This window comes from Zalophus californianus, chromosome X, assembly GCF_009762305.2.
Source record: "Zalophus californianus isolate mZalCal1 chromosome X, mZalCal1.pri.v2, whole genome shotgun sequence".
NCBI classification, from domain to species: domain Eukaryota; kingdom Metazoa; phylum Chordata; class Mammalia; order Carnivora; family Otariidae; genus Zalophus; species Zalophus californianus.
Genome location: NC_045612.1, coordinates 40452262 through 40475920, shown reverse-complemented (window position 1 = coordinate 40475920; position 23659 = coordinate 40452262). Strand labels below are relative to the sequence as shown.

Below are 23659 nucleotides of genomic sequence, written 5' to 3'. Positions count from 1 at the left end.
CTGTTTCTCCCAAGGGTTACGTCTCCCAGAACTAAAGTACCATTTCAAAACCAGGACACTGACAGCAATACAATGTGTGTATAGGGTTCAGTGTCAGTCTGTCACATGTGTGGTGTGGGTCCACGTGGCCACCAGCACAGTCAAGACACTGGACAGTTCTATCAGTACAAGGACTGCTCACCTTGCCCTTTTATAGCCACACCCCTCTCTCCCTCCACCCCAACCCCCATCAACCACTAGTTTATACCCCATTTCTGTAATTTCGTCATTTCCAAAATATTATATACACAAAATAATATAGCACGTAATCTTTTGGGATTGGCTTTTTTTTTTTCCACTCAGCATGGCGCCCTTGAGAGTCATTCAAGTTTTTGCCAGTATCAGTGGTCTGTTCCTTGTTAATTGCTAAGTAGTATTCCATGGTGCGGATGGACTGCAGGCTGTTTGGTGATTCACCCAAGCCTTATTAGAATGTCAGCTCCACGAAGACAGGAGCTGTGTTTCATTCACTGCTGTCTCCCCAGCACCTGGAAGAGCACCTGCCACAGACTAAGCATTCAATAAGGATGTGTTGAAGGAATAAAAAAAACCCAGCTTCCAGCCATCATGGCAACCCAAACTCAAGTGTCCAAACATAGGCGCAGAATGAAGAGTCTAACGCTGCCCCCCACCTCTGTTCCAGCTCTCATCCCAGTGCCCCCAACACCCCTCTGCCCTCCAGTTCTAAAGTCCCCACTGTCCCATCCCACGGCCTCTTTGCTATGACCAGGCTGCTTTCCTTCTCTCCGTGGTCCAGATCTTAGTTCTTACAGCCCTGCCGGCTTCTGTCCTTGTACGGCTCCACACTTCTTCCAAACGGGTCTGTTTCCTTTAAGACCTGGCTTGAGACTCTTCCAAACACCTCTGCCTGACTAACCTCAGTGAGAGTTTCTCATTTGTTTGCCTGTTCAGCAAACATCTATTGAATACCTACCATTCGAGGTGCTCTTCTAAGCTAGGAACATGGCAGTCCACGTGACAGACATGGTTCCTATCCTCACAGAGCTTACACTCTAGTACTTGGCCTTATGCTTTCGAAACCCTTGGAGCATAGAAGTGAGCACACACACACAGGGGCGATAGTTGAAACAATTAACCTGTACAGTCGGAGCCATCAGATCAGAATGTAAGCCAGCCATGGGCACTGGAGCAGAGTCTTGGAGGCCTCTTGACTGTGCCAGGTGTTAACCCTTCAGATGACCACTGGTAAAGAGGTCCCATGGGAGAGGTCCCATGGCACCCAGGAAGCTTAGGGCAGTGGCTGCTTACCAATCAGTGTGAAAGAAACCCTCACAACAGGTATGGCCATACCAGTGCATCCCAAGTGAATGTCAGCCTTGCATGCATGCATAGTCGATCCTCACTATTTGCAGATTCTGTGTGAGCAAGTTCACCTACTCCCTAAAATGTATTTGCAACCCCCAAGTCGAGACCCATGGTGCTTTCCTGGTCACTTGTGGACATAAGCAGAGCATGAAAAATTTGAGTCTCCTAATGCACATGTTGCCGGCTGAGGTCAAAGAAGGCAGCACTCTGCCATCTTGTTTCAGCTGTCACACGGAGGTGTCCAGAAGATAGAGATGGCAAGGAGCAGTGGGGCGGCCTCAGGCAAGTCACTGAACACTTCAGAACTTCATTTTCTCCTAGTGAAATAAAATAGAATCTACCAGGATGAGTTGTTTTTAGAATTCAGAATTATAATCTGTGTGAGACATATACACACACTCGCGCTCATGCGCGCGCACACATGCACACCTGCGTGCACGCACATGCACACCTGAGCACACGCACACATTTCCCCTAGGAGCAACTGTTCAGTATTCATTCGTTCCATGTTCGAGGTGACTTTATAAAACGTAACTAGCATGAGTCACAAAAATTGACCGAGACAGAGAATCTTCTCTCAAGTTATAATGAGAGCTTATCAACACCCCCCCAGCCTACGTTCTGTGTGATAGCCCCTGCATCACAGAGCATAGTCCAGCATCCACAGCAGGCACTTGACATCTTACGGTTGCATGGAGATTACCACTTCTTCCAGAAGACAGTCTCCATGTAGGTCCAGCTGGGGCTCCTTCCAGCTTCTACATTCCGTGGTTGAGGAGGGTCCAGTACGGTGGTTCTTGACCCTGACTATACATTAGAAGCACCTGAGAAGCTCTTAAAACTATTGATACTCATGCTCTAGCCCTGAACAATTGAATTCGCAGCTTTGGGGAGGGGACCCAGGTGTTGGTCTTTCAAAAAGGCTTCCAAAATGATCCTTATGCAGCCAAGATACATATCAAGAACTACTGATCTAATATGTAGTCTCTTTCAGATGAAAATTGTTCTTTTAACGGAGTGACTTTTATGTTGGCAGACCATTCAGGGTATTTTAGTGGGGTGATCACAGGGGTCCATTCCCAGGGCCCCACCCAACCATACTGCCTCGATAGCCACTTATTACGCCCATACATATTTAAAGGTGTTTCTTAATCTTCGAGTGACCGACTGTCTCCTGTGATTGACTCAATATGTATTAATTTTGGTACCCTTAGACCTTGGTACATGGTATGTCCTCAATAAATATTTTAAAGTACTTTGTCGTGACCTAGAATGGCCCTGAAGAAAGTAGACAGTCCCTTCAAATGACACTCTAGTTTTCCAGTACTGAAGACTTACCTGTACCCAGAGAGCCAGGATTCCCCTCTGCTTGGAGCCACCTGCCCAGAAAAAAAGGCCAAAATAATGGGAACTACTGCAGAAGCACTAGTTTTCCACAGAGCTTCTTGAGGTATGGTGCTTGGCAGATGGTAGGTACTCAAACCATATTGGCCGAATTGGTGAACTAATTCATTATGAACAGTAGCAATCAACTGCTACCTCTAATTCTGTGCCTACTCTATGCTTGGTGCTAGGAGTAGATATAGTAATATAAAATCCCGTGTCTTCTTTTACAAGCTGGGGGGGGGGGAGCATGAGTGGATATGAGTGTGGATTAACAAGGAGTATTACAGGGGAGCCTGGGTGGCTCAGTTGATTAAGCGTCTGACTCTTGGTTTTGGCTCGGGTCATGATCTCAGGGTTGTGGGATCAAGCCCCATGTCAGGCTCCGCACTGGGCATGGAGCCTGCTTCAGATTCTCTCCCTCTGCCCCTCCCCCCACTTCTGTCTCTCTGGGGAAAAAAAGGGGGAGAGTACTATAGGAAATCCAAGGAGGGCACTGGAGGAATTGGGGAAGAACTCAGGACCAAGGTAGAATTTGAGCTGGGCTTTAGAGATGGCATTTAGCTAAGCAAAGGGGACACTGGGGGCCCAGAAGAGCAGGGATGGTGAAGAGGCAGCTTGAGGTGGGTGTGGAAGTGGGAAGCAGCCCAGTGTGGGCACTGTGGGGAGAACCACCTGTCGGGGCCAGAGATGAGGAATGGGGGTCATGTGTGGCTCGCAGGGGGCCTTGGAAGCCAGAGAGAGGGGACATGTTCACCTCCAAGCCCCAAGTGCAGATAGGAAGGCCCTGGGTCCCTTATCAGGAGTAGTCTGGTGAAACCAGGATGGCCCTCCATTGTCCCAGACTCTCACAGTGGTTGCCATGGGAATTGCTTATAAAGAGCCTCAGGTGTCAAAGACAATGAGCCAGCGGAAAGGAGACTAGGAGGCTGTGGGTGCTATAGGAACCCGAGCTTTGTCCTCACACAATCCAAGCGGGGCCCTATCTCACACTAAAATGTCGGGCCATATAACTGGCTTTGAACCCAACCCTGAAATCTGTACTAATAGAGCCACCAAATTAAAAAAAAAAAAAAATTGGTCAGAGAATCACCAGCTGCTGAATTCAGTCCTGAGGGAGAGGCAGACTCTCTTCTCTATTGCTTATTCCACTGAGCTGCTGGCTTCATATTTGCTTCGAGGGGCTTACAGTGGCCCTGGCGGTGCTTCGTGATTCTGGTCCCGTGTTTCTAGCCAAAATTCATTTTTGCCAGCGAGAGTGCCTGTTGCAAAATGAGACTCCCAACTGCTTGAGGGAAAAAAATGGGGTCAGTGAAGAGCTCAGATGTCCCAGCTTTGAAGGTACTCAATTAATCTCTGCTTAATGGGCTAAGACATTTTCAACAATATAAATTCCTGTGCCTTATGCTCCTAGAGATTCTGACTTTTTATGTCCACCGTGCACCTAGAAATCTGTGCTTCAGCAAGCGCTCCCTAGTGAGTCTTACCATCAGGAAAGTTTTGGAAACAGTGGGGCGTGCATGCTAACGAGTTAGTGCGGGGGTCAGCAAACTTTTCTTCTGTAAAGGGCTGTCTAGTAAATATTGTAAGTTTTGTAAGCTATGCATGATCATTGCAAAAGCAAACACAGGTAGTGCCCAAGTGAAGATCACGGCTGTACTCCGATAAAGTTTTATTTACAGAAACAGCTGGTGGGCAGGATTTGGCCCAGGCAGGCCCACAGTCCACCGACCCCAGAATTCTGTTCACTACTCCTCCCTGGTACTGCATTCATGCTTTGATGAGGGTCTTCCTGATTCTCAACTTTTTCATTCAAAAGAGTAACCCTGGCATTAAGAACTTCAGGCCACATAGCTGAGCTTCAAAGATGCTTCGGAACAGGGCAGCCTTTGAGAACCCCTCCTATCACACTGCAAGGTAGACATCACCTGTGTGCGGGCATCAGGCTAGACATGAGTCCATGACATGTAGCCGAGACCAGCTGGCGATGAGGGACTCACCATCAGTGATCAAGGCTGAAGACTGAGAATAGGACAGAGTCTTTTTTTTTTTTAAGATTTTATTTATTTATTTATTTGAGAGAGAGAATGAGAGAGAGAGAGCACATGAGAGGGGGGAGGGTCAGAGGGAGAAGCAGACTCCCTGCTGAGCCGGGAGCCCGCTGCGGGACTCGATCCTGGGACTCCAGGATCATGGCCTGAGCCGAAGGCAGTCGCTTAACCAACTGAGCCCCCCAGGCGCCCGAATAGGACAGAGTCTTAGAGACGGACAGGACAAGGGTCAAGGAGGAATGAGGCACAAACTGAAAATAGCTCTACCACAGACACCGGAAATGATTACAGTCCCTGAAAATATGGGCAGTTCCACTTCCTCCTTCATGATTTTGCTCCTATAAAAATATCTGAATCTTTAGTGTATAGTCATATCTGTCAGGCAGGATCCAATCTGGGACTTTTGGTAGGGATCCCAAGGAGGCTGTCCTCTCCTCATAGGTGAAGACAAAAAAGGATACCAGTTGCGGTCCTTCGTACGTTCAAAGGTCCATTCAATAAGACCGGGTTGAACCAGAACCAGTGGGGGAAAGATCGGGAATGGACACCCAGCTTCAGCTGGCTATGGGGCCTGGCCGCCAATCCAAGACTCGGGAAATCTGGGTTTTAGTTTCAGCTCCACTACCCAATTATTTTGATACTTTGAGCAGACCGTATCCTCTTCCCAGGCCTCCGTCTTCATGTGTAAAAATGAAGGGTGGACTACATGGCCCTCTGAGGCCTCTAGAGACGCCTCGGTCCACACGGGGCATGAAGGCATCCGATGACGGGTGGTTACAGAGAAAGCAGGGGGTGACGGGTGGACGCGAAGATTTTACCTGCCTCGTGTCTGTGGCGCCCCAGGTGGACATTCGGACTACTGTGGAGACAGAGCCAAGCAGAACTGCCTGAACATAGCTCCAGATCGTTCTGTCTTGCCCCTGTCCTGTGCTCCTGCAGCCTGCAGCCCCTGCCCAGGATTTAAGCACCAAGCTGTGCAACACACAAAGGCATTTCTTGACTCCCACGAACAATCAATACTGTAATCACTTTCTGCAACGATCTCCAGCCCTGGATTTTGTTGTGCCGTATCATCCGCCGCCAACAAACCGCCTCTGTGGCTCAGGATGAGAAGTCTGCTGTTCCTTTAGCTCGGTGGTTCCCTGCAACTTGAGCCACGTTTTGAAGTCATTGGAAACTTACCCCCCCCAAAAATGCCAATACCTGGGCCCCAGCCCCAGGAATTTGAGGTCATTGATCTGGGGCAGGGCCTGGGCATCAGGGGTTTTGAAAGCTGCCCCACTGTTTCTGTCACGCAGCCAGGACCGAGACCCACCGCCTGAGGTTCGAACGCACTTGGGTCAAACAGGTGGCTTTCTGCAATCTGCCCTCTGTGGGGAGTGCGATTGCTGGCTCCGGAAGAGAACTCAGCTGGGACCGGGGCCCAAGACCTGCTGAGGACATTTGTTTCTGGTGTGTCTTTATCTTAGGGCCCTGCCCTCCTGTGACCGATCTGATAAATGGATTTCAACTGCGGCGTTAATGGCAGAAAATAGCTTAATGTATCCCCTTCCCAGCTGGCGGGGGCCTTCAGGACCTTAACTCTCAGGGATTCTTGATTGTGGGATTCGAAGGCTCCGTGACAAAGCCGGTAGAGGAGGTGGTTTGAAGGAGCCCCAAACCTGGTGTACCCCCTAGTCCTGCTCATCTTAGTAAGTGGCAACTGTTCTTCCAGTTGACTCCTCTCTTTTTCTCACCTCCCACATCCAGTCCATCAACACATCAGCTCGGTTCTATCTTCAGAATAGATCCAGAATTCACTCCCTTTTCATCGCCTCCATTATTACTACACTAGCCCGAGCTGCCCTCATATTTTAACTGTATTATTACAGGAGACTGCAAACCGGTCTCCCTCCTTTGGGCGTCAACCCTCCTATGCCGTTTTCCACCCCACAGCCAGAGGCATCCTTTTAAAATGCAAGTCAGACCCTATCTGCTTAAAACCCTCCAGCAGAGTCAAATCCAAAGTTCTTGCCGTGGCTGACAAGGCCCTAGGTGACCCAGCCCCCACCCGCCTCTTTGAATGCCACTCCTCTGGCTCCCCATCCATTGCTCTGCTCTGGCCACACTGGGCTTCCTTGTGGTTCCTCATGCACCCCGACGCCCCTCCCACCTCAGAGCCTTTATCATTCTTTCTGCCTGGGAAGCTCTCTCTCCCTCACTTGCTTCCGGTCTCTGCTTAAATGTCGCCTCCTCTGAGAGGTCTCCCCTGAACATCCAGTCTAAAATAATGCCCTCATCACTCATCCCTCCTCACTCATGCATTCTCTTGTCTAGCCCTTCACCCTGCTTGATTTGGCCTCAGGGTCCTTCTTTGCTACCTAAAGAGTATTGATTTGTTTATTGTCTGTCTGATCCTGCTAGATGGATGCTCTTTGAGGCCTGGGAGCTTTGTGTTGCTCACTACTGAATCCCTCATCACCTAGAACAGTGCCTGCAAATAGGAGGTCCTCCCTAAATTTGCCCCAAGAATGAATAAATGCCCCCAAAGACATGAGGGGGCCCCTCAGCAAGACTCCTGATTTTCCTTGAATCATTTTCTATAATCTCCTTCCTGGGGGCAGGGCATATCTATGAGATGAATAAGATCATTCCTGTAACTCCTTTGAGATGCTCGTATTCAGATTAATAAAAGCTGCCATTTAGGTATATCTCACACTACGAAAACCAAATATGTAATCATTCAGTGTATGTTATTACTAAAGAATTTTTGCAAACTCCCCTAGGCCTAGAGTGTTAATAATGGGATTCGATTTACCCAAATTCAATTCATGCCCGGCTTTTTTCAGAACACACCAATCGTAGAAGGAAGCACTTAGCATGTTGCCTTGCACCTAGTAAGGAATCGATACTTATTTATCGACTTATCGATCAGTAAGGCCAAGTGTACCGGTACTGAGACATCTTAACTCCAGCGTGGCAAAGGTCAGGTATTTCCCAGGATGGAGAACTCACCGGCCCTCTGTTCTTTTTGCAGTCCCCCAAATCTGCCTTCATCAGCGCTGCGAAGAAGGCCAGGCTGAGATCGAATCCCGCAAAGGTCCGATTTTCTGAGCAGGTGGCAATTGGAGAAACAGACGCGGTAAGTGCAGCTTTATTTAGCTCCCTGTCTTCGGCCCTTGGCTAGAATCAGCCTGGCCGTGGAGGTCTCGCTCTGGCGCTCATCTGCGGCTCCTCGGAGTGGGCAGCATTACGAATGGGGTTGGAAGGGAAGGACCACAGGGCCCCGGGCTAGTAGCGAGTTAGGAGTATGTGGCATCCCGAGCACCGAAGCTTACACTCAGAGCCAGCCCTCCACGAACATCTCTGGGCTATTTGACAGAAGCAGGAAGGAGGAGGTAGTGGTTTTCTAGATTCGGAGCAAGAGCGGCTGGTGAAATTGAGCTCTCTTCACATTGAAGTGGTCCCACAATGACAAATCTTGACGGGAGAAGACACCAGCGAGCAGCCTGAGAGATATGATACAGACTCTCATTGTCACAGAGCTTTGATTAGGCACCTGCGGTGTCCTCAGCACCACAAGGGATGCAAAATAAACACCTCTTCCCTGCCCCTGGATACCACTCAGTGATGTTGGGGGCTCAGCGGGGTGGGGAAGTAGTTCAGAATGAGATGACACAGCGTCCCCCACTGGGTGGTATGGTTTCAAGGAGCAGGTGATGCTTGACGGTCCATTGCCAAGCAGTTGCCAGGCTAGGGGGTGGGGGAGGGTGGGGGGGTCATGGCCCGCCCGCAGTCTTTCTCACTGCTCTGTGGGGGTTTCCGTGAGCTGAGCTGTCTGTTCCACATAAGAGATGGGTGGAGGACAGAGAGGTGTGCGTTAAGCAGTCATGGATTATGGCCCGAGTCCCCCAGGAGTCTGCAGAAGTCCATGATAGCCAGGTAGGGGTGGGGGGCGGGGAGAGCCAGAGCTAACAGGCATTTGTTCGCTTTTGAGGCTTCTGCGGGCTGGGCTCCCGGGAGGCCCATGGCATGTCTGTCCGAAGCACAGCTGCAGTTGAGAAAAGAAGCCAGCAGGCCCAGCCCAGTGGGGAAATCTGTGGGGTGCCAGGCACTTGTGTAGGTCTGTGAAGTAGAGCCACTCAGAAGAAGGGTTAGAGGACACAGGTGTCTTCCATTGCATTTTCCCTGGCACTCATTCCCAGCCTCAGCCCAGGCCCTCTTCCATCCCCGTTCAGGGGCGGCTGAGAAGCCCAGGGGACTCCAGGTTCCCCCTGGGGAAGCCGCCACATAATTGGTGGTTGGGCTCCATCTCCGTCCTAGCAGAAGAGGTTCAAGAGAACTGGGGGGTTGGTGAGCAGAGAGAAGAGGGAACTGCGTGGAAACCCTGCAGATCATGATGAAGGACACCCTTAGGGCCAAGTCACTAAGGGGACATGTGTGTCCCGAGCCCTCAAAAAGCCAGAGGAGATGTAAATTGAATCTGGAAAGGACAGACTCTCAGCATTACAGAGTAATCACTCAAGACCAGGCCACCAGGGGAAAACCTCCCCTCCACCTCTCCCTTCCCTTTCTCCTCCCCTCTCTGCCTCTCCCCTCTACTCTCCCTTCCCCTCTCCCCTCCCTCTACCATGATTCCCCTCTCCATACATCTCAGCTAGCCACAGGCAAGATCAAGCCCCCACCCCAGACCAACCTGAAAGCAAATGCCCCAGAGTGGCTAGGCCCCACCCAGGGTGCCTTCTGTCGCTCCTGGACAGGCCACCACGTGCAGTGTGAGGTTCTTGACTGAGAGAGAGACAGACAGACATCAACCTTCCCGCTCTAGCTGTGCTCAGGAAATGGCCTGATGTCACAACCCCCACCTCCCATGCCACCAGTGTGGACCCTAGCAGCCTCACCATTGGTTGGGACCTAGGGGAGGCCAGGCCCACTCCAAGGCTGTCCTATCATCCCTTTGCCTCGGTGTTCTGGGGCTTTATTAAGCAGCCAGAGCAAAAATAAATCCCGTGGGCGTTCCTTGCCAACCCTATTTTTAAGCAAAATCAATTAAGTAATTATCTGAGTCCAACCCAGTGTGCTAAATAAAACCTGCCACCGCTGAGTGTCATCAGCCTGGAGATCCAGGGCCTCTGGGCTTGGTAGGAGCAAGGCATCTAAGGATTAGGCCGAGAACCAAGGAGTCACACTTTTCCAACTTTATACCCACTCCTGGCTGCCCCCCACTGCCAACCAAACCCCAACACGGGAGGACTTGCTTGTTCATTTTTTCATGTCCGCGACAGTCCCTAGATGTAGACTATCCCTCTTCGGGCCTCTCTAGTGGTCTATGCCCGCCGTCTCCTTCAAAATCAAAATCTAATTAGTCTCACCCAGGAAATCTTATCTATCTTACAGCTTTTGATTTAGTTTTGGTTTTATAATTGCTCTCTAGTGGATTCGTGGGGATGTGCCCGATCTCTACAACAAGAGTATGAGACCAAACCCAGTCCTCTATTTTTGCCTGGCCCTCATGGAGCTTACTTAGCATAGTGTGGGGCGTATAGGAGAGACTCAATGAATGCCCACTGAATTAAGGATTTCTGGCCATTTTAGGCAGCTTTTTGGTTCCTATAGACCTGGTGATGGCCCAGGGAAACGATTGGACGCTCCTGATGACTCTAATCATTCAAGTAAGCACATATTAAGCATCTACTGCTCATATATTCAGCACCCATATGTTGAGCACCAACTATGTGCCAGGAACTCTGCTCAATGTCAGAACTACAAAGATTGAATAGGGCCATGGATGGGCTACGAGTTCACCATTTGTGAGAGACAAACATTCTTTAAAAATATGCTAAGAACACTGAAAATGGTGTGTGTGACATTACTCTGAGAACACACAGGAACACCAGGTCCAAGTACCTGATGAGTTTGGACAAGACTTTACAGAATTGGTATTTAAGCTGCGTTTTGAAGGATGAGTAGGAGTTGGCCAAGGAAGCAAAGAGGAAGGCAGAGAGAACAGTCTTTATGTAACACATATTTATTGAGAACTTAACATGCACCACTCTATAAATCAAGGAACACCTGGGCCCAGAAAACTTTTGCTAACAAGTTATCAGGTGTTCAAACATGGGCTTTGCCAGTGGTTCTCAGTCAGGGCCAGTACTGCCCACTCTCAGCTTTTGGAAATGTCGGAGGGTGTTGTGGGTCATCCTGACGATTTGGCATGCTATTGGCACTGAGTGTCTCAGGGTCGGAAATGCGTAGTGTCCTTCAGGGAGGACACAGTCCCTGAAGGATTGGTCGTCAGAGGTATGGAGGCATGAAAGTGCAGGGTGGGTACCTGGACTGGCAAGACAGGACTCTGGAGAAGTAGGCAGGGGCCAGGTCAGAAAGGACCTGGGAGACTGTGGGGGCGGGGGGGGGCTGTTGGCAGAGCAAAGGCATGGATATGGACGTGATCTCGGCATGTGAAGGGCTTGGTAGAAAGGGAAGTGTCAAGATATAAGAGCAGGCGGGTGAGGTGGGTCCTAAGGAGGCCTTCCGTCTGCTCCTTAGTGCATGGTGGTCTCTGTGGGCCAAGCACCATCCTAAGTTGAGCCACAGTAGAATGGGGGTGTGCCGTGATACCGAATGAAGGGTAAACTTTTGCTATGGCCCAGTGTTTTCTTAGAGCCTTTGGTTCTGGTCTACAGGTAGCATGATCACTGATCTGTTCTTTCCTCTGTCTCCTTGTCCTTCCATATCTTTGGCTCCCGGTCTCCTTCACTCGCTCCCTTCTCTTCCTTTCTATACCCCTCCTCTGGCTTCCCTCTGCCTTCTGAATGAGCCCCTCTCCTTGACCTTTCCCTGCCTATTCACAGAAAATGATGAAGAAAGAAGCTCTTCTCCTCATCCCCAACGTCCTGAAGGTTTTCTTAGAAAATGGGCAGATTAAATCATTCACTTTTGATGGCCGGACCACTGTTAAGGTACATACAGAGTCTCCTCTCTCTCGGGTCAGCCTTTGCCCTCTCTGGGCCACACATGGCTGCTGGTTCCTGACTGTCTCTGAGTCTGCACAGAGGTGCTGCTGGGGAGCGAGGTGGCTTTGGAGCTTCTGCCTCTGTGAGCGCCAGGCTGCAAGGACACGCAGCCCTCGGGTGAGGGTGTGTGTGTGGGGGGAGGGAATCTGAGTGCCCGACTACATGTGTCTGTGTGTGTGTGTGCGCGTGCGCGTGCACGCATGCATGTGCGCACAAGCACGAGTGCATTGTATGTGCATACCTACTTGTGAACTACATTGTGTCCGTGTTATACTGGGTCCTTCAAGACTCTTAGGAGCTAAGGAGTGTGAAGATCATTAAAACATTTATAAAGCAAAGGTGATTTATATTGCTGCAATGACACCTATGCACATTTACACACAGAAATCAACAAACACAATCTTTTGGGAGATTAGCTTAGCCATGCTTTGCTTTTGAAATAACCATCAGCTCTTAAGCACTGAGCCAAGATTTGAAACATCCAGCAATAGTCCCTTTGGCTTTTCCTTTCATAGAGAGAGCAACTACTGAGCTGTGATTCTTAAGAACTCGGCCAGCCCTCTAAAAGCTGTAGCAATTCCCTTCGTCCTGAGGAGGAGAGGCAATGAAACGATTGACCCCCAGATTCAGCTCTGATCTGGGACAGAAGTAGCCGCTCCTGTTTCTTCTGGACCCCCTAGAATGAATTTCCACACAACCAGTGGAATAGCTTCTATCTGCCCAGAAAACCCACCCTGGCTCATAGGCGTCCTGAGGTCCTCAGGCTGGGGCCAGGACAACCCTCTAAAGAAAGAAACCCTTGGGCCAGGAAATTTCCCGAAGAGGAATGATCAGGTGTTCAGAGGCGGCCTCACCGGTGGTTCTCGGCCAGAGTTGCCACTCCCCTCCCAGATGGCATTGAGGAATTTGGGGGTCATCCCATGGTTTGGGGTGCTACTGACATTGAGTGTCTCAGGGTCAGAGCTGCTGAGTGTCCTGCAGGGAGTGAGACAGTCCCTGAATGATGAAGAATTGTCCTGCCCTAAGTACCAGTAGCTCACAAGTTATAAAACACCGGCCTACCCCATGTCGATGGAACTGAGAGTCTCTTTGAAAGGCTGAGGCCTGGCTGGGTCCCCCAAGGGGCCTAGGATCAAAACATATTCCTGAGGGTATCCTGGGATGGTCTCTTGCCTGTAGGAAGTCTCAGCCTATGGGAGGGACATTGAAGCACAACTAGGCCACCCAGGGGTGTCCAAATGCCCCTCCTCCAGATGTGGCTATCTCTCTGCGTCAGAATCCTCTGTGGCATTTATTCATGGATCGGTATGTCCCCTATAGATCTGTCTCCACACCAGAACATTTGCTCCTCTCATTCCCCTCGGAGGCTTCTCCCAGTGTCCCCCGACCTCACAATGGTGACCCAGTGACACAATGACACTGTTGCCCCCAGGTAGCCCCAGGCTTCCAGGACTGCAGTGTCCCCTGGCTTGTGATCTCACCCTGACTTCAGGGAAGGTGTGCTGACCATTCATGGGAACTTGTCCCAGAGAGGTACCTGGGGGCAGGTACGGGGGCTGCCCCACTTGTCCCACCAGTTGGCAACCACCAGCTTGGCCATCCACAGTCCCAGTGCAGCTAAACAGCAAAGAAAGCCTCATTTGTCCCCACCAGAGCTCCGGCCACACTGGCGCCTCTGTGGCTACTTGGACGCTCCAAAGAGATGCTCTCAAGTACCCACCAGTTGCCAGCCTCACGTTTGAATGGTTTAGTGTCCTTGAATGTTCACTGAGGGGCTTGTTTGGTAACTTTGGCTATAAGGGAGCCACACATTCCCAAGCCGGCTGCGTTCTGGCCTCTGGGGGCTGAGCTGTGCTGACCCCATGAACACACACACACACACACACACACACACACACACACACACACACACACACACACACACACTGGAGCCCAGTGTGTGCTGAAGTCACAGCAAATAGATGGCAGAAATCTCAAAACTGACATCTGGGCAGCCCCCAAGGATAGGTTTGCAGACATCTTAATATTAAAAGTAGGACAGCAGAGCAGACAGAACCCCGAAGTAGTCAGATTTATGACTGTACACAAGACACGTGACGTGGTTCCTCCGCGTGGACACATTTTTCAAGTTGCAAAATTGATGGTCTCTGAAAGCCAGCTACGATCAAAAACGAACATTTTGCCAGTAGCTCAAGTCATTCGATTTAGATTATGAATCCAGAAATAGTCTACTTTTTAATCACATGATTGTGGCTCAGGCTTTTGTTCGTTCCTGAGGAAAGGGTTGGTGGACAAACTAGAGTGAAGGTTCTGACTTATGTAAGGTCAGGAAGAACCAGCATAGTGCCTTCCTTATTCAATGGCCCGCTTGGTAAGCACTCCGAAAGCATTTTGTTGACTGGAAGGAGAGAAGGAGGGAGGGAGGGCCATGACCACCTTTTGCCAAATGTCTGGCCAGGCCAAATTCAGAAACCCCGCCCTCTCCCACCCTGCACCTTTGGTGTTTCCCAGGGCCCAAGTACTCAGGGTCCCTCTCCTCATCCTGGAGAATGCCTGGGCCACCCTAAAGGCCTGTGTCTCCGTCTGGCCACTCTCCTGGCCTCTGCCTCCTCCCCAGGACCATCTCTCTTGGGGTGCAGTCCCCCTCTCCCATGTTTGGTGCCGAGAGTGGTATAGAACTGGAATGTATCTCCCTCTCAAGGCTCTCTTCTCTTCCACAGGATGTGATGGTAACATTACAGGACCGTCTTTCCCTGAGGTACATTGAGCACTTCGCTCTGGTCCTTGAGTATGCTGGGCCAGAACAGAACCACAAGTTCCTGCTTCTCCAGGACAAGCAGCCTCTGGCTTATGTAAGCAACTCCTTCGGCGTGGCTTGAGAGCTGCCTGTGGCCTCTAATAGAGAAGAGGACTCCAGGCACCCTCTTTCTGGAAAATTCATAATGATTTCCTCAGCCAGCCAGCCCCCAGAAATTAACAGTTCTCAGTTAAGGTCTATACTAACCACATCCAGTGGGCTTTGGGCAATGCTCCTCATGACCTGAGAAGGGCATGAAGATTGTTAGTCTTGGTCTCTAGTGGGGAAGGTGTGGGGTGGTGAGTCACTGCGTGGCTCCCAGAATGATGAGATAGCCATGTCAAGCCTCCTGTCTCCTGGAGGCCCTGCCGGCTAGACTTTTCTGTCTCTGAGAGGAAACTTGGCCCTCCAATGAAGGCTTTAATACAAAAAGGTCAACAAGTGGAGTCTACTGAGCACTGAGGCCAGGACAAGTGTGGGCTGAGAATGGGCTGAGTGGGGGATGGGCAGCACATCACCCACATCTACTTCCAAGGCAGAGTAGGAGAAAGAGGCTGGGGAGAGCCAGAAAATGCTGGCTTCACCAATGGGGAAGCACCAAGAAGAGCCAGGGAGGCCAACCAGGGCCAACCAGGACTCCCAGAGAGGGAAGGAAGGAATTGGAGAGGGACAATTGGGAAGAAATGCCTAAATGGAAGTGCGACAAAAAACAAAATCAGATACACACACACACACACACACACACACACACACACACACACACACACACACACACGAAAGGATTTTAGGAAAGAACAATTCTTCAAGGTTAGCTCTCAGCCAAATGCAGTCCAAAGCCTCACAGGTTCCCCCCTGTGGAGGGAAGATTGTTAGCTTGGAAGGGAGGCCTACGCACCTCCCACCCAGCCTCTCAAGAGGCCTTCTGAATCCAATTGGTCTCTTTTTCCAAATGGGATTTTAAGCGTTTTTATTGCAAAAAAAAAAAAAAAAAAAAAAAAAATCTCAAATATCCACAAGAGTAGAAGGAATTGCATCATGAATTGTCATGACCTATGGCAGCTTCAGCAGTTACCCATATATGGCCAACTTGTCTCCCCTATACCTCCAAATGGGATTTTAAAGCTTTGGTTTGGCTTTTTTAATCAGCCACTTACTTTGCTGGCGCGGAGCCTCTCTGCAAGGTAAAGGTGTTAGACCCGCAGCAAGAAGAGTCAGAGAAGTTACCAGGAGCCTTCTCTTCCCATACTGTATCTTGGGCCTTAGACCCCATTGTTGATAAAGGCCATGTCCTGGTTAAGTGATTCAACAATCCTAGTCACTTTGGGGTGCCTGGGTGGCTCAGTCGGTTAAGGGTCTGCCTTCAGCTCAGGTCATGATCCCGGAGTCCCGGGATCCAGTCCCACATCGGGCTCCCTGCTCAGCGGGGAGTCTGCAGCTCCCTCTGCCCCTCCCCCAGGCCATGTGCTCCGCCTCTCTCTCAAATAAATAAATAAAATCTTTAAAGAAAGGTCTTTAAAAAATTTCTAGTCACTTTGGACCAGAAGGGCAGGCAAGACCTTTCCTCGAAGGGTAATTGGGGTGGGCCAGGTGGGAGGCAGGGGTAAGCAGCTACCTCGCTCAGCCCCGAGCCCCACCTTGAGGAGGCACCAAGCTGGCTCTCACTGCTACGGCCGCATGCCAGGGATTCCCAGATCTCTTTCCTCACCCCTCTCATCCCTGGGATTCAGGTGGTACAGCGGACACACTACCAAGGAATGAAATGCCTCTTCCGAATAAGCTTCTTTCCCAAAGACCCCGTGGAACTGCTGCGTCGGGATCCCGCTGCTTTCGAGTACCTGTACATCCAGGTAGAGTCTGATTGGGGGTACACAGACAGACAGACCCATGGACAAACAAGCAGTCAGGCTGTTCTGCCATCACCATGAAGTCGCTCTGTAAGGTACTCCAACCTCCGGGTAGCTCTGAAGGCCCGCTCCTTTCCTGCTGCGGTTGTAGGCCACAGCCATGTTGTTTAGCCTGGTGCCAGGTGCCAGGTGTGGCTCAAGTCCCGCCTAGGTGTCCGGGCAGATCTCATCAGTTTGGGAGAGCAGGCAACCCGTGTCACTCTGTCACCATCACAGAATCCCGGGTTTACCAAGCCCTTTTGGGTAATTCTGATGCCCAGTGGCGTTTGGGAACCACTGCTTTAGGGCAGTGGGTTTTACCCCAAGCTGCACTTAGAATTATCTGAGAAGGTTTGAAAAAAAAAAAAAATGTTCTGCTCCACCCACGACCAAATGAATCAAAATCTATGGGAATGGGCTCCAAACGCTGATGTTTTCTAAATTCCTCAGGTGATTCTCGGGAGTAGCCAGGGGTAAAGAAATTCTGCCATAGGGCGGGGGTACAGAAATGTGGAAAGGAGAGCAGCCTGGGCAGAGAGACAACTTTGAAAGTTTACATAGGTGCCAAGGGAGTACACCAGCTGGGGAGCTACGGGGGAGACATGATGGAGGCCAGAACCAGGGCAGTTTTGGATGGGGGTGGGGATTCAAGAGATAATGAAAAGGTAGAACCAATGGGCTTTGACTCAATGTGCGTCCGGTAGAGGTGGTCTCATTCTCCAAGTGAAGGAATACAGGGAGTTTTGGAATGGGTTTGGGGAAAAGATGAGATCATTTTGTGTTGAGTCCTAGGTGCCCATAGAACATACAGAGTGCTTGACAAGAGGAGAAAAATGAGCTCCAGACTCATCTCTGATGATGTCTCTGACACCTGCAGATATGCTGTAAGACATCACGGTTGTCCCTTCTAACAACCCAAAATGTGAGGAACATTTCTCAAACAGCCCTGGGCTCCTCTACCAACACTCTGGGAGCAATGAGTTGTGGTTCCTCTATGAATTTTTTAAGTTTAGTTCTCATTTTGTTGGCCCTAAATTTCTTCATCCAAGCTTCCGGGGATCACCTTGGTTCAATTGTTTTGGAATTTGGTGTCAAGACCGTGTCCACCCCGTCCCTCCCCTTCATGATGATATGGACTTCACCTGTAATTTCTTATTTTTTATGTCGAATAGCTTTATTGAGATATAACTGACACATAAACTGCACATATTTAAAATGACAATTTGATAGGTTTTGACATGTTTATACCCATGAAACCATCACTGCAACCAAGATATTGAGCATATCCAGTGCCCCCCAAAAGTTTCCTCAGGCTTCTGTGTAATTCCCTCCCTGCCCCCAATCCCCAGGCAACCACTGTCCTGCTTTCTGTCACTATAGATGAGTTCACATTTTCTAGAGATTTTATATAAATGAAACCATACGGTATGTACATTTATTTTGGTCTGACTTATTTCACCGAGCCTAATGATTTTGAGATCTGTCTTTGTTGTGTATTTCATTATTCCATTCCTGTTTATCGTTGAGTAGCATTCCATGGTATGGATGTACCAAAATATTTTTATCAGTTTACCTGCTGATGGACATTTGAGTTGTTTCCAGGTTTGGGCTACTACGAACAAAGCTTCTATGAACATTCATGCACAAGTCTTTGTATGACATGTGCTCTTTTTTCTCTTGGGTAATATACCTAAGAATGGAATGGTTTGATCATACGGGAGATCTCTTTCTTTCATTTTTTAAAAAAGAAACTCTTAATACTGTTTTCCAAAGTGGCAGTACCATTTTATATTCCCACCAGCCTCTACATCCTCATCAGCACTTGGTATTTTTCAGTACTTTTTTAAGTCGTTTTAATAGTATTCAGTGATATCTTGGTGGTATCACACTTGCATTTCTCACCTACTAACGTTAAACACCTTTTCACGTGTTTGTTTGATAACATACATCTTTTTTGGTGAAGTGTCTTTTCAAATCTTTTGCCTACTTTTTTATTGGGGTTGTTCATCTTCCTGTTACTGAGTTACGAGACTTCCTTATATATCCTGGGTAGAAGTTGCTTGTTGGATATGTTATTCGCAGTTTTCTTTCCCAGTGTGTGGCTTCCCTTTTCAGTCTTTAAACAGTGTCTTCCACAGAGCACACGTTTGAATTTTGATGAAGTCCAATTTCTCACTTTGTTCTTTGATGGATAATGCTTTCATGGATCATGCTCATAATACCATATCAAAGAAATCCTTGCCTAACTCAAGGTCACAGAGATTTTCTCCTTTTTTTCTAGAAGTTTTAGCATTTTAGTTTTTACATTTAGGTCTGTGATCCATTTTGACATAATTTTTTTTGTGTGCAGTACAAGGTATCGACCAAATTTCTCTCTCTCTCTCTGTTTTTTTGTATTATGAATATCCAGCTGTGTCTGCACCATTTGTTGAAAAGACTGTCCTTTCCCCACTGTCTTGTCTTTGCACCTTTGTCAAAAATCAGTTGTCTATAAAGGTGTGGGTCTATTTCTGAACTCTTTATTGATCTACTTGTCTATTTTTATGCCAACATCACACTCTTGATTACTGTAGCTTTGTAAGTCTTAAAATCAGGTAGCACTTATTCTCTAACTTTATTCTTCTTTTTCTAAGTTGTTTTGGTCATTCTAGGTCATTTGCATTGAATTTTAGAATTAGCTTGTCAATTTCTACCAAAAATCTGCTGTGATTGTGATTAGGGTTGGATTGAATCTATAGATCAATTTGGGGAGAATTGGCATCTTACTAATACCTAGTCTTCTGACCCATGAACATGGTATATTTCTACATTTATTTAGGTCTTCTTTAATTTTGCTCATCAGGATATTCTAGTTTTCAGTGTACCGGCCTTTCACTTACTTTGACAGATTTATCCCTAATTATTTTAGAGTTTTCAATGCTATTATAAGTGGTTTTGACTTTTAATTTGACTTTCCAATTGTCACAAGCATGTAGAAATGCAGTTGGTTTTTGTATGTTGCTCTTATGTCCTGCAGCCTTGCTAACTCATTAGTTTTAGTAGGCGTTTGGTAGATTCCATTGGATTTTCTACATAGATGATCACTGATGAAGCATTCCTTTTCCACTCTCTCCTATGCTATGGTGATACCACTGTGGCTCCCTAGTCCCTCGGCTCATCCAGGTTTCACCTCAACCAAATGGGTGACTGGTCTAACCTAGGCTGAATCATCAGGAGCTGGGACTCTAACCCTCAGGGTTTGGGTGCTATCATACCCTTGGCCAGTAGTTCCAGGGGACCCCCTTTAGGATAACATAGAGAAGATTGACTCATTGCTGCTTTTGACCTTCAGACCCCTCGTGCTCGCTTCGGCAGCACATATACTAAAATTGGAATGACCTTCAGACCCCTAGGAACAGATTATCTGCTCCATCCCTGCAATCCATCTCTCACCCTGGGCTTTGGGGTCAGAGTGCTATGGAGAGCTCCTCCCAGTATCTCTCTTTATTCCCATCTGAGCTAGTAGAAGATCCCTGTATGGCTGGGGAGTGAGTTTAGGCCTCTTGTGACAAGATGAAAGAGAGTGGTGCCGTGTCTCACTTTTGCAGTGACCTAGATGTTCTGCCCATTTGGACCTCGCCATTGTGTGCATCTATCCCTGAGAGGCCTGTCCAGGATCTGCTGAATGAAGCAAAATAGTGTCCCTGAGACCCGAGGTCCTTCTGTCGCCTCTCCCCCAAGGGCAGAAATTTCCTCTTCCCCTTTATCTAGGATGTCTTACTGGACACCGCCATTCTTTTCTGGGATGCAAGGGAGTAGATCTGGGGTGGAGTAGGGGGTGGGGGGTGGGGAGGGAACATCTTTTTTAACTGACAGGTTTGGACTGCCCTCTCCTGCAGAGTCGGAACGATGTTATCCGCGAACGCTTTGGAATGGACCCCAAGCCGGAGATGCTTTTGGGCCTTGCTGCCCTCCACATCTATATCACGGTCTCGGCCACTCGACCTAGTCAGAAGATCTCGCTCAAGAATGTGGAGTGAGTTGTGCCAGGGCCCTTTGGGAAGGTGGCAAATAGCTGTAAAGGGAGAAAGTGCAATGACTGAGCTGTGCTATGCTTTTCAGGAACGTAGGGCCCCGGGGTGGGAGTGAGGATTAAGGTTCCTCACGCCTAGGCCATGATGCCTTTGAGCTCCAGCTTCTACCAGAGAATCATGGCCAATGGGATTCTCTTGCCCCCATCCCTCTCTTTTTCTTACAGGCTCCACCCCTCCCTCTGCCTTTCAGATCTAATTTTTGCCTCACCATCTTCTTTTCTCTGCCCTGCTCACTAATTTCTCGCTTTTCTTCTTTCTGCTCTTAGGAAGGAATGGGGCCTGGAACCCTTTCTTCCCCCCTCCCTCCTACAGGGCATCAAAGAGAAGAACCTCCGGAAATCTCTCTCACAGCAACTGAAGGCCCACCAAACACATCCTTCCAGTGGCACCAAGGTATCCAGTGTCATCCATTGGGCGCCCTGCTCAGGCACTTGTGGCTGTGTGGCTCTCCTGTGTGGTTTCCCAGCAGGTCTGGTGTTCTGAGGGAACTCCCCCCACCCCCGTTTTTGACTTGGGTGCACATCCAGCTTGGCTGGATATGGGGGATGATGGTGGAGAGGGATTTTCCCCAAGCCTGAGCTGCTCAGGGGCAAGTCACCGCGAGGGCCCAGGATCCTCAAAGCAAAGGGGCCAAGGTGCAGGAGGAGGCAATTCTCAGATCATTCCACCCATTTCGTCTGTGCTGATTGAGCACCTGCTGTGTGGACAGCACTGGACTCTGGGGAGGCATGTTTTCCATGGCAAGGACTGCTCTGTTCCTCATTAGCTTTCTAATTCGTCAGGCGGGTAATAGGGAATTCTGGGAGATGAAAGCTCAGCCCGGTGGGACAAGGCCTAACCTGCAGCAGGGGTCACTGGGCAGCGTGGCAAGGGTTCACATCACTGCTGTGCCCTCTGAGGGACTCCCAGTCACCCCACCTCCGGCCCTGAAGGTCTCTAGCCCTTCTCAGTCTCCTGGTCGCTTCTTGCCCATGAGGCAGGAGGTGTGGTTAAAGGCTGCAGAATCAGCATACAGACACAGACAAAGGACACAGTGGCCCTGCCCTGCCCCCCCCCATATACCACCCATTCCGGATTACTTGTATTACCCACAAGCTTCTCTTTTAAGATGCAAATTTCCCCTGAGAGTTAAGTCAGGCCTACCTTGCTGCGCATATTTAATGGAATTGTTTTCTTCCCAGAGGGAGAACATCAGGGCTCCCCTGCTCCCCGACCATCTCCTCAGCAAACACTTTTTTTTGAGGACCCCCCCCCCCCCGCCAGTGCTTGGGCTGGGGAGGCAAAGATGAAAAAGGCCTGCCTGCTCCCCAACCCTAAGTCAGGCACAGGCTAGTGGGGAAACACGACAGTCACAACACAGAGCGACAGTCACAACACCATGCAACAGGCGTGGGGGCTCTGGAAAGGCGGAGGCGGAGGAACACCCAGCCCAGCCTTAGGGAGGTAGAAAAGGCCAGGAATTGGTGCGTTTGATGCCAGATCTGGGTCTTGACAGACAGATAGGAGTTTGTCTAGATGAGGGGGAGGCGGGAGGGGGAGGAAGACTTTCCCAGGCAGGCAGATCCATCTGTACAAGGCCGTGGGGATATAAGAGAACATTGTGCATGGAAAGAAATGCAAATAGTTCGGCATCAGCAAGTACAGAGAGTGCAAGGCGCATGCCTCAGGAAGGGGGCACGAGAGAAAGCCAGAGAAGTTGGCAGGAGCCGGTTCCTGGAGCACCTCGTGTGCTGTGGAGAGGGGTCATACTTCATCCTGTGGGCATCAAGAAGGCATCGAAGGATTTAAGCAGGCGGCTGACATGATCGAACTTCTGTTTGGGGCTGCCACCCTTACCAGCAGTGGGGACAGGTTGAGGGAAAAGAGTATGGAGAGGTCACAGAGGAAGTCAGGAGGTCCAATCAAGGTGATGTGGCTGGTGGTGCTCAGGTGAGAGAATGAGGGGGAAGCCTGGTGTGATACAGGTTTCTGGCTCAAAGGCCTGGGGAAGCTGGTACCACTGAGAGAGACTTTTCTATGAGGGGATGGCAGAGGAAGAACAGGCTTGAGGCTTAGGGGTGCTCAGGATTATGAGACTGACGTGGTGCCTACTGCACTAAGGAGGCACCTTGGGGTGCTCAGGATCAAAGGCATTGTTGGGACCCCTGGCTGGGGACGGCCAGTACCAAGGCAGCAGTAGGGGATCTCAGGACAGAGGTACAGATGAGGTGGGACGTCCGAGTTGGGGAAAGGTGTTGGAATTATCCCAAGAACAAAATGATTAAGCTGGGTTTTTAAGGCACAAGGATCGGGAGGTCAGAGGAGGTTTAGAAAGGGACACGGGATGGCTAGAGGCAAGAGTTGTCCAAACTGGAACCTTCCTGCCATTTTTCTGAGGGTCTCCTCACACACCCGGTGTGGCTTGCTGACGAGTCTGACTAGTGCCCGTCCTGAGATGTTGGCACTCCTTCCTGATAACACAGGTTTGCTTTTCCCGTGCAGCTCAGGCTTCTCACGTGTGTGCATGGGTTGTTTCCACAGGGCTCTGCAATTCAGGCAAAGCTCCAGTATCTTCGGATTCTGAATGAACTTCCAACATTCACGGGCGTTTTGTTCAACACTGTGGGCCTGGTCAGTGAGGGCCGTGGTGGGGGAGGGAGTCCCTTGTGTGCACTTGGGCTTGGGTGGAGGGCAGGAGGGACTCCACTAGAGCTTTAGGGTGGCATTCTCTGTCAGCAAATATTTCTAAAGACCTTCCTCTTTCTCCCTTTCCCTTCCCATGGTGCTCCAGTCCCGCCTCTGGTAAAATGGTCAAGTAGGAGGCCATATTTGTTTTCAGTATCCCTCCATGAGCCTTCTGGGTCCCCTTTCCTTGATTTCAGGGGTCAGCAAACCTGTTGCATAAAGAGCTAGATGGTACATATGTTAGGCTTTGCAGGCCACGCGGGTCTCTGTCACAACTATTTAGCGCCATTATAGCATGAGAACAGCCATAGACAATGCAGAAACAAATGAGCGTGGCCGTATTCCAGTATCTCTTTATTTATGGACACGGAAATTTGAATTTCGTGTGATTTTCACATGTCGCAAAATATGGTTCTTTTGAATTTTTTCCAACCATTTAGAAATGTAAAAA

General features: G+C 49.5%; 1 protein-coding gene across 2 annotated transcripts in view; it reads left to right on the top strand.

Moving 5' to 3' along the window:
- Positions 1–23659, top strand: part of FRMPD3 (FERM and PDZ domain containing 3) — a 74635-nt gene that overhangs the window by 24646 nt on the left and 26330 nt on the right. For both annotated transcript variants that reach the window (XM_035725367.1, XM_035725366.1), the window contains 7 exons: positions 7816–7920; positions 11630–11737; positions 14512–14643; positions 16316–16435; positions 20350–20486; positions 20811–20937; positions 23065–23154. In XM_035725367.1, the coding sequence (XP_035581260.1) occupies positions 11633–11737; positions 14512–14643; positions 16316–16435; positions 20350–20486; positions 20811–20937; positions 23065–23154 (711 nt within the window). In that variant the 5' untranslated portion in view covers positions 7816–7920; positions 11630–11632. The remainder of the gene's footprint in view (positions 1–7815; positions 7921–11629; positions 11738–14511; positions 14644–16315; positions 16436–20349; positions 20487–20810; positions 20938–23064; positions 23155–23659) is intronic.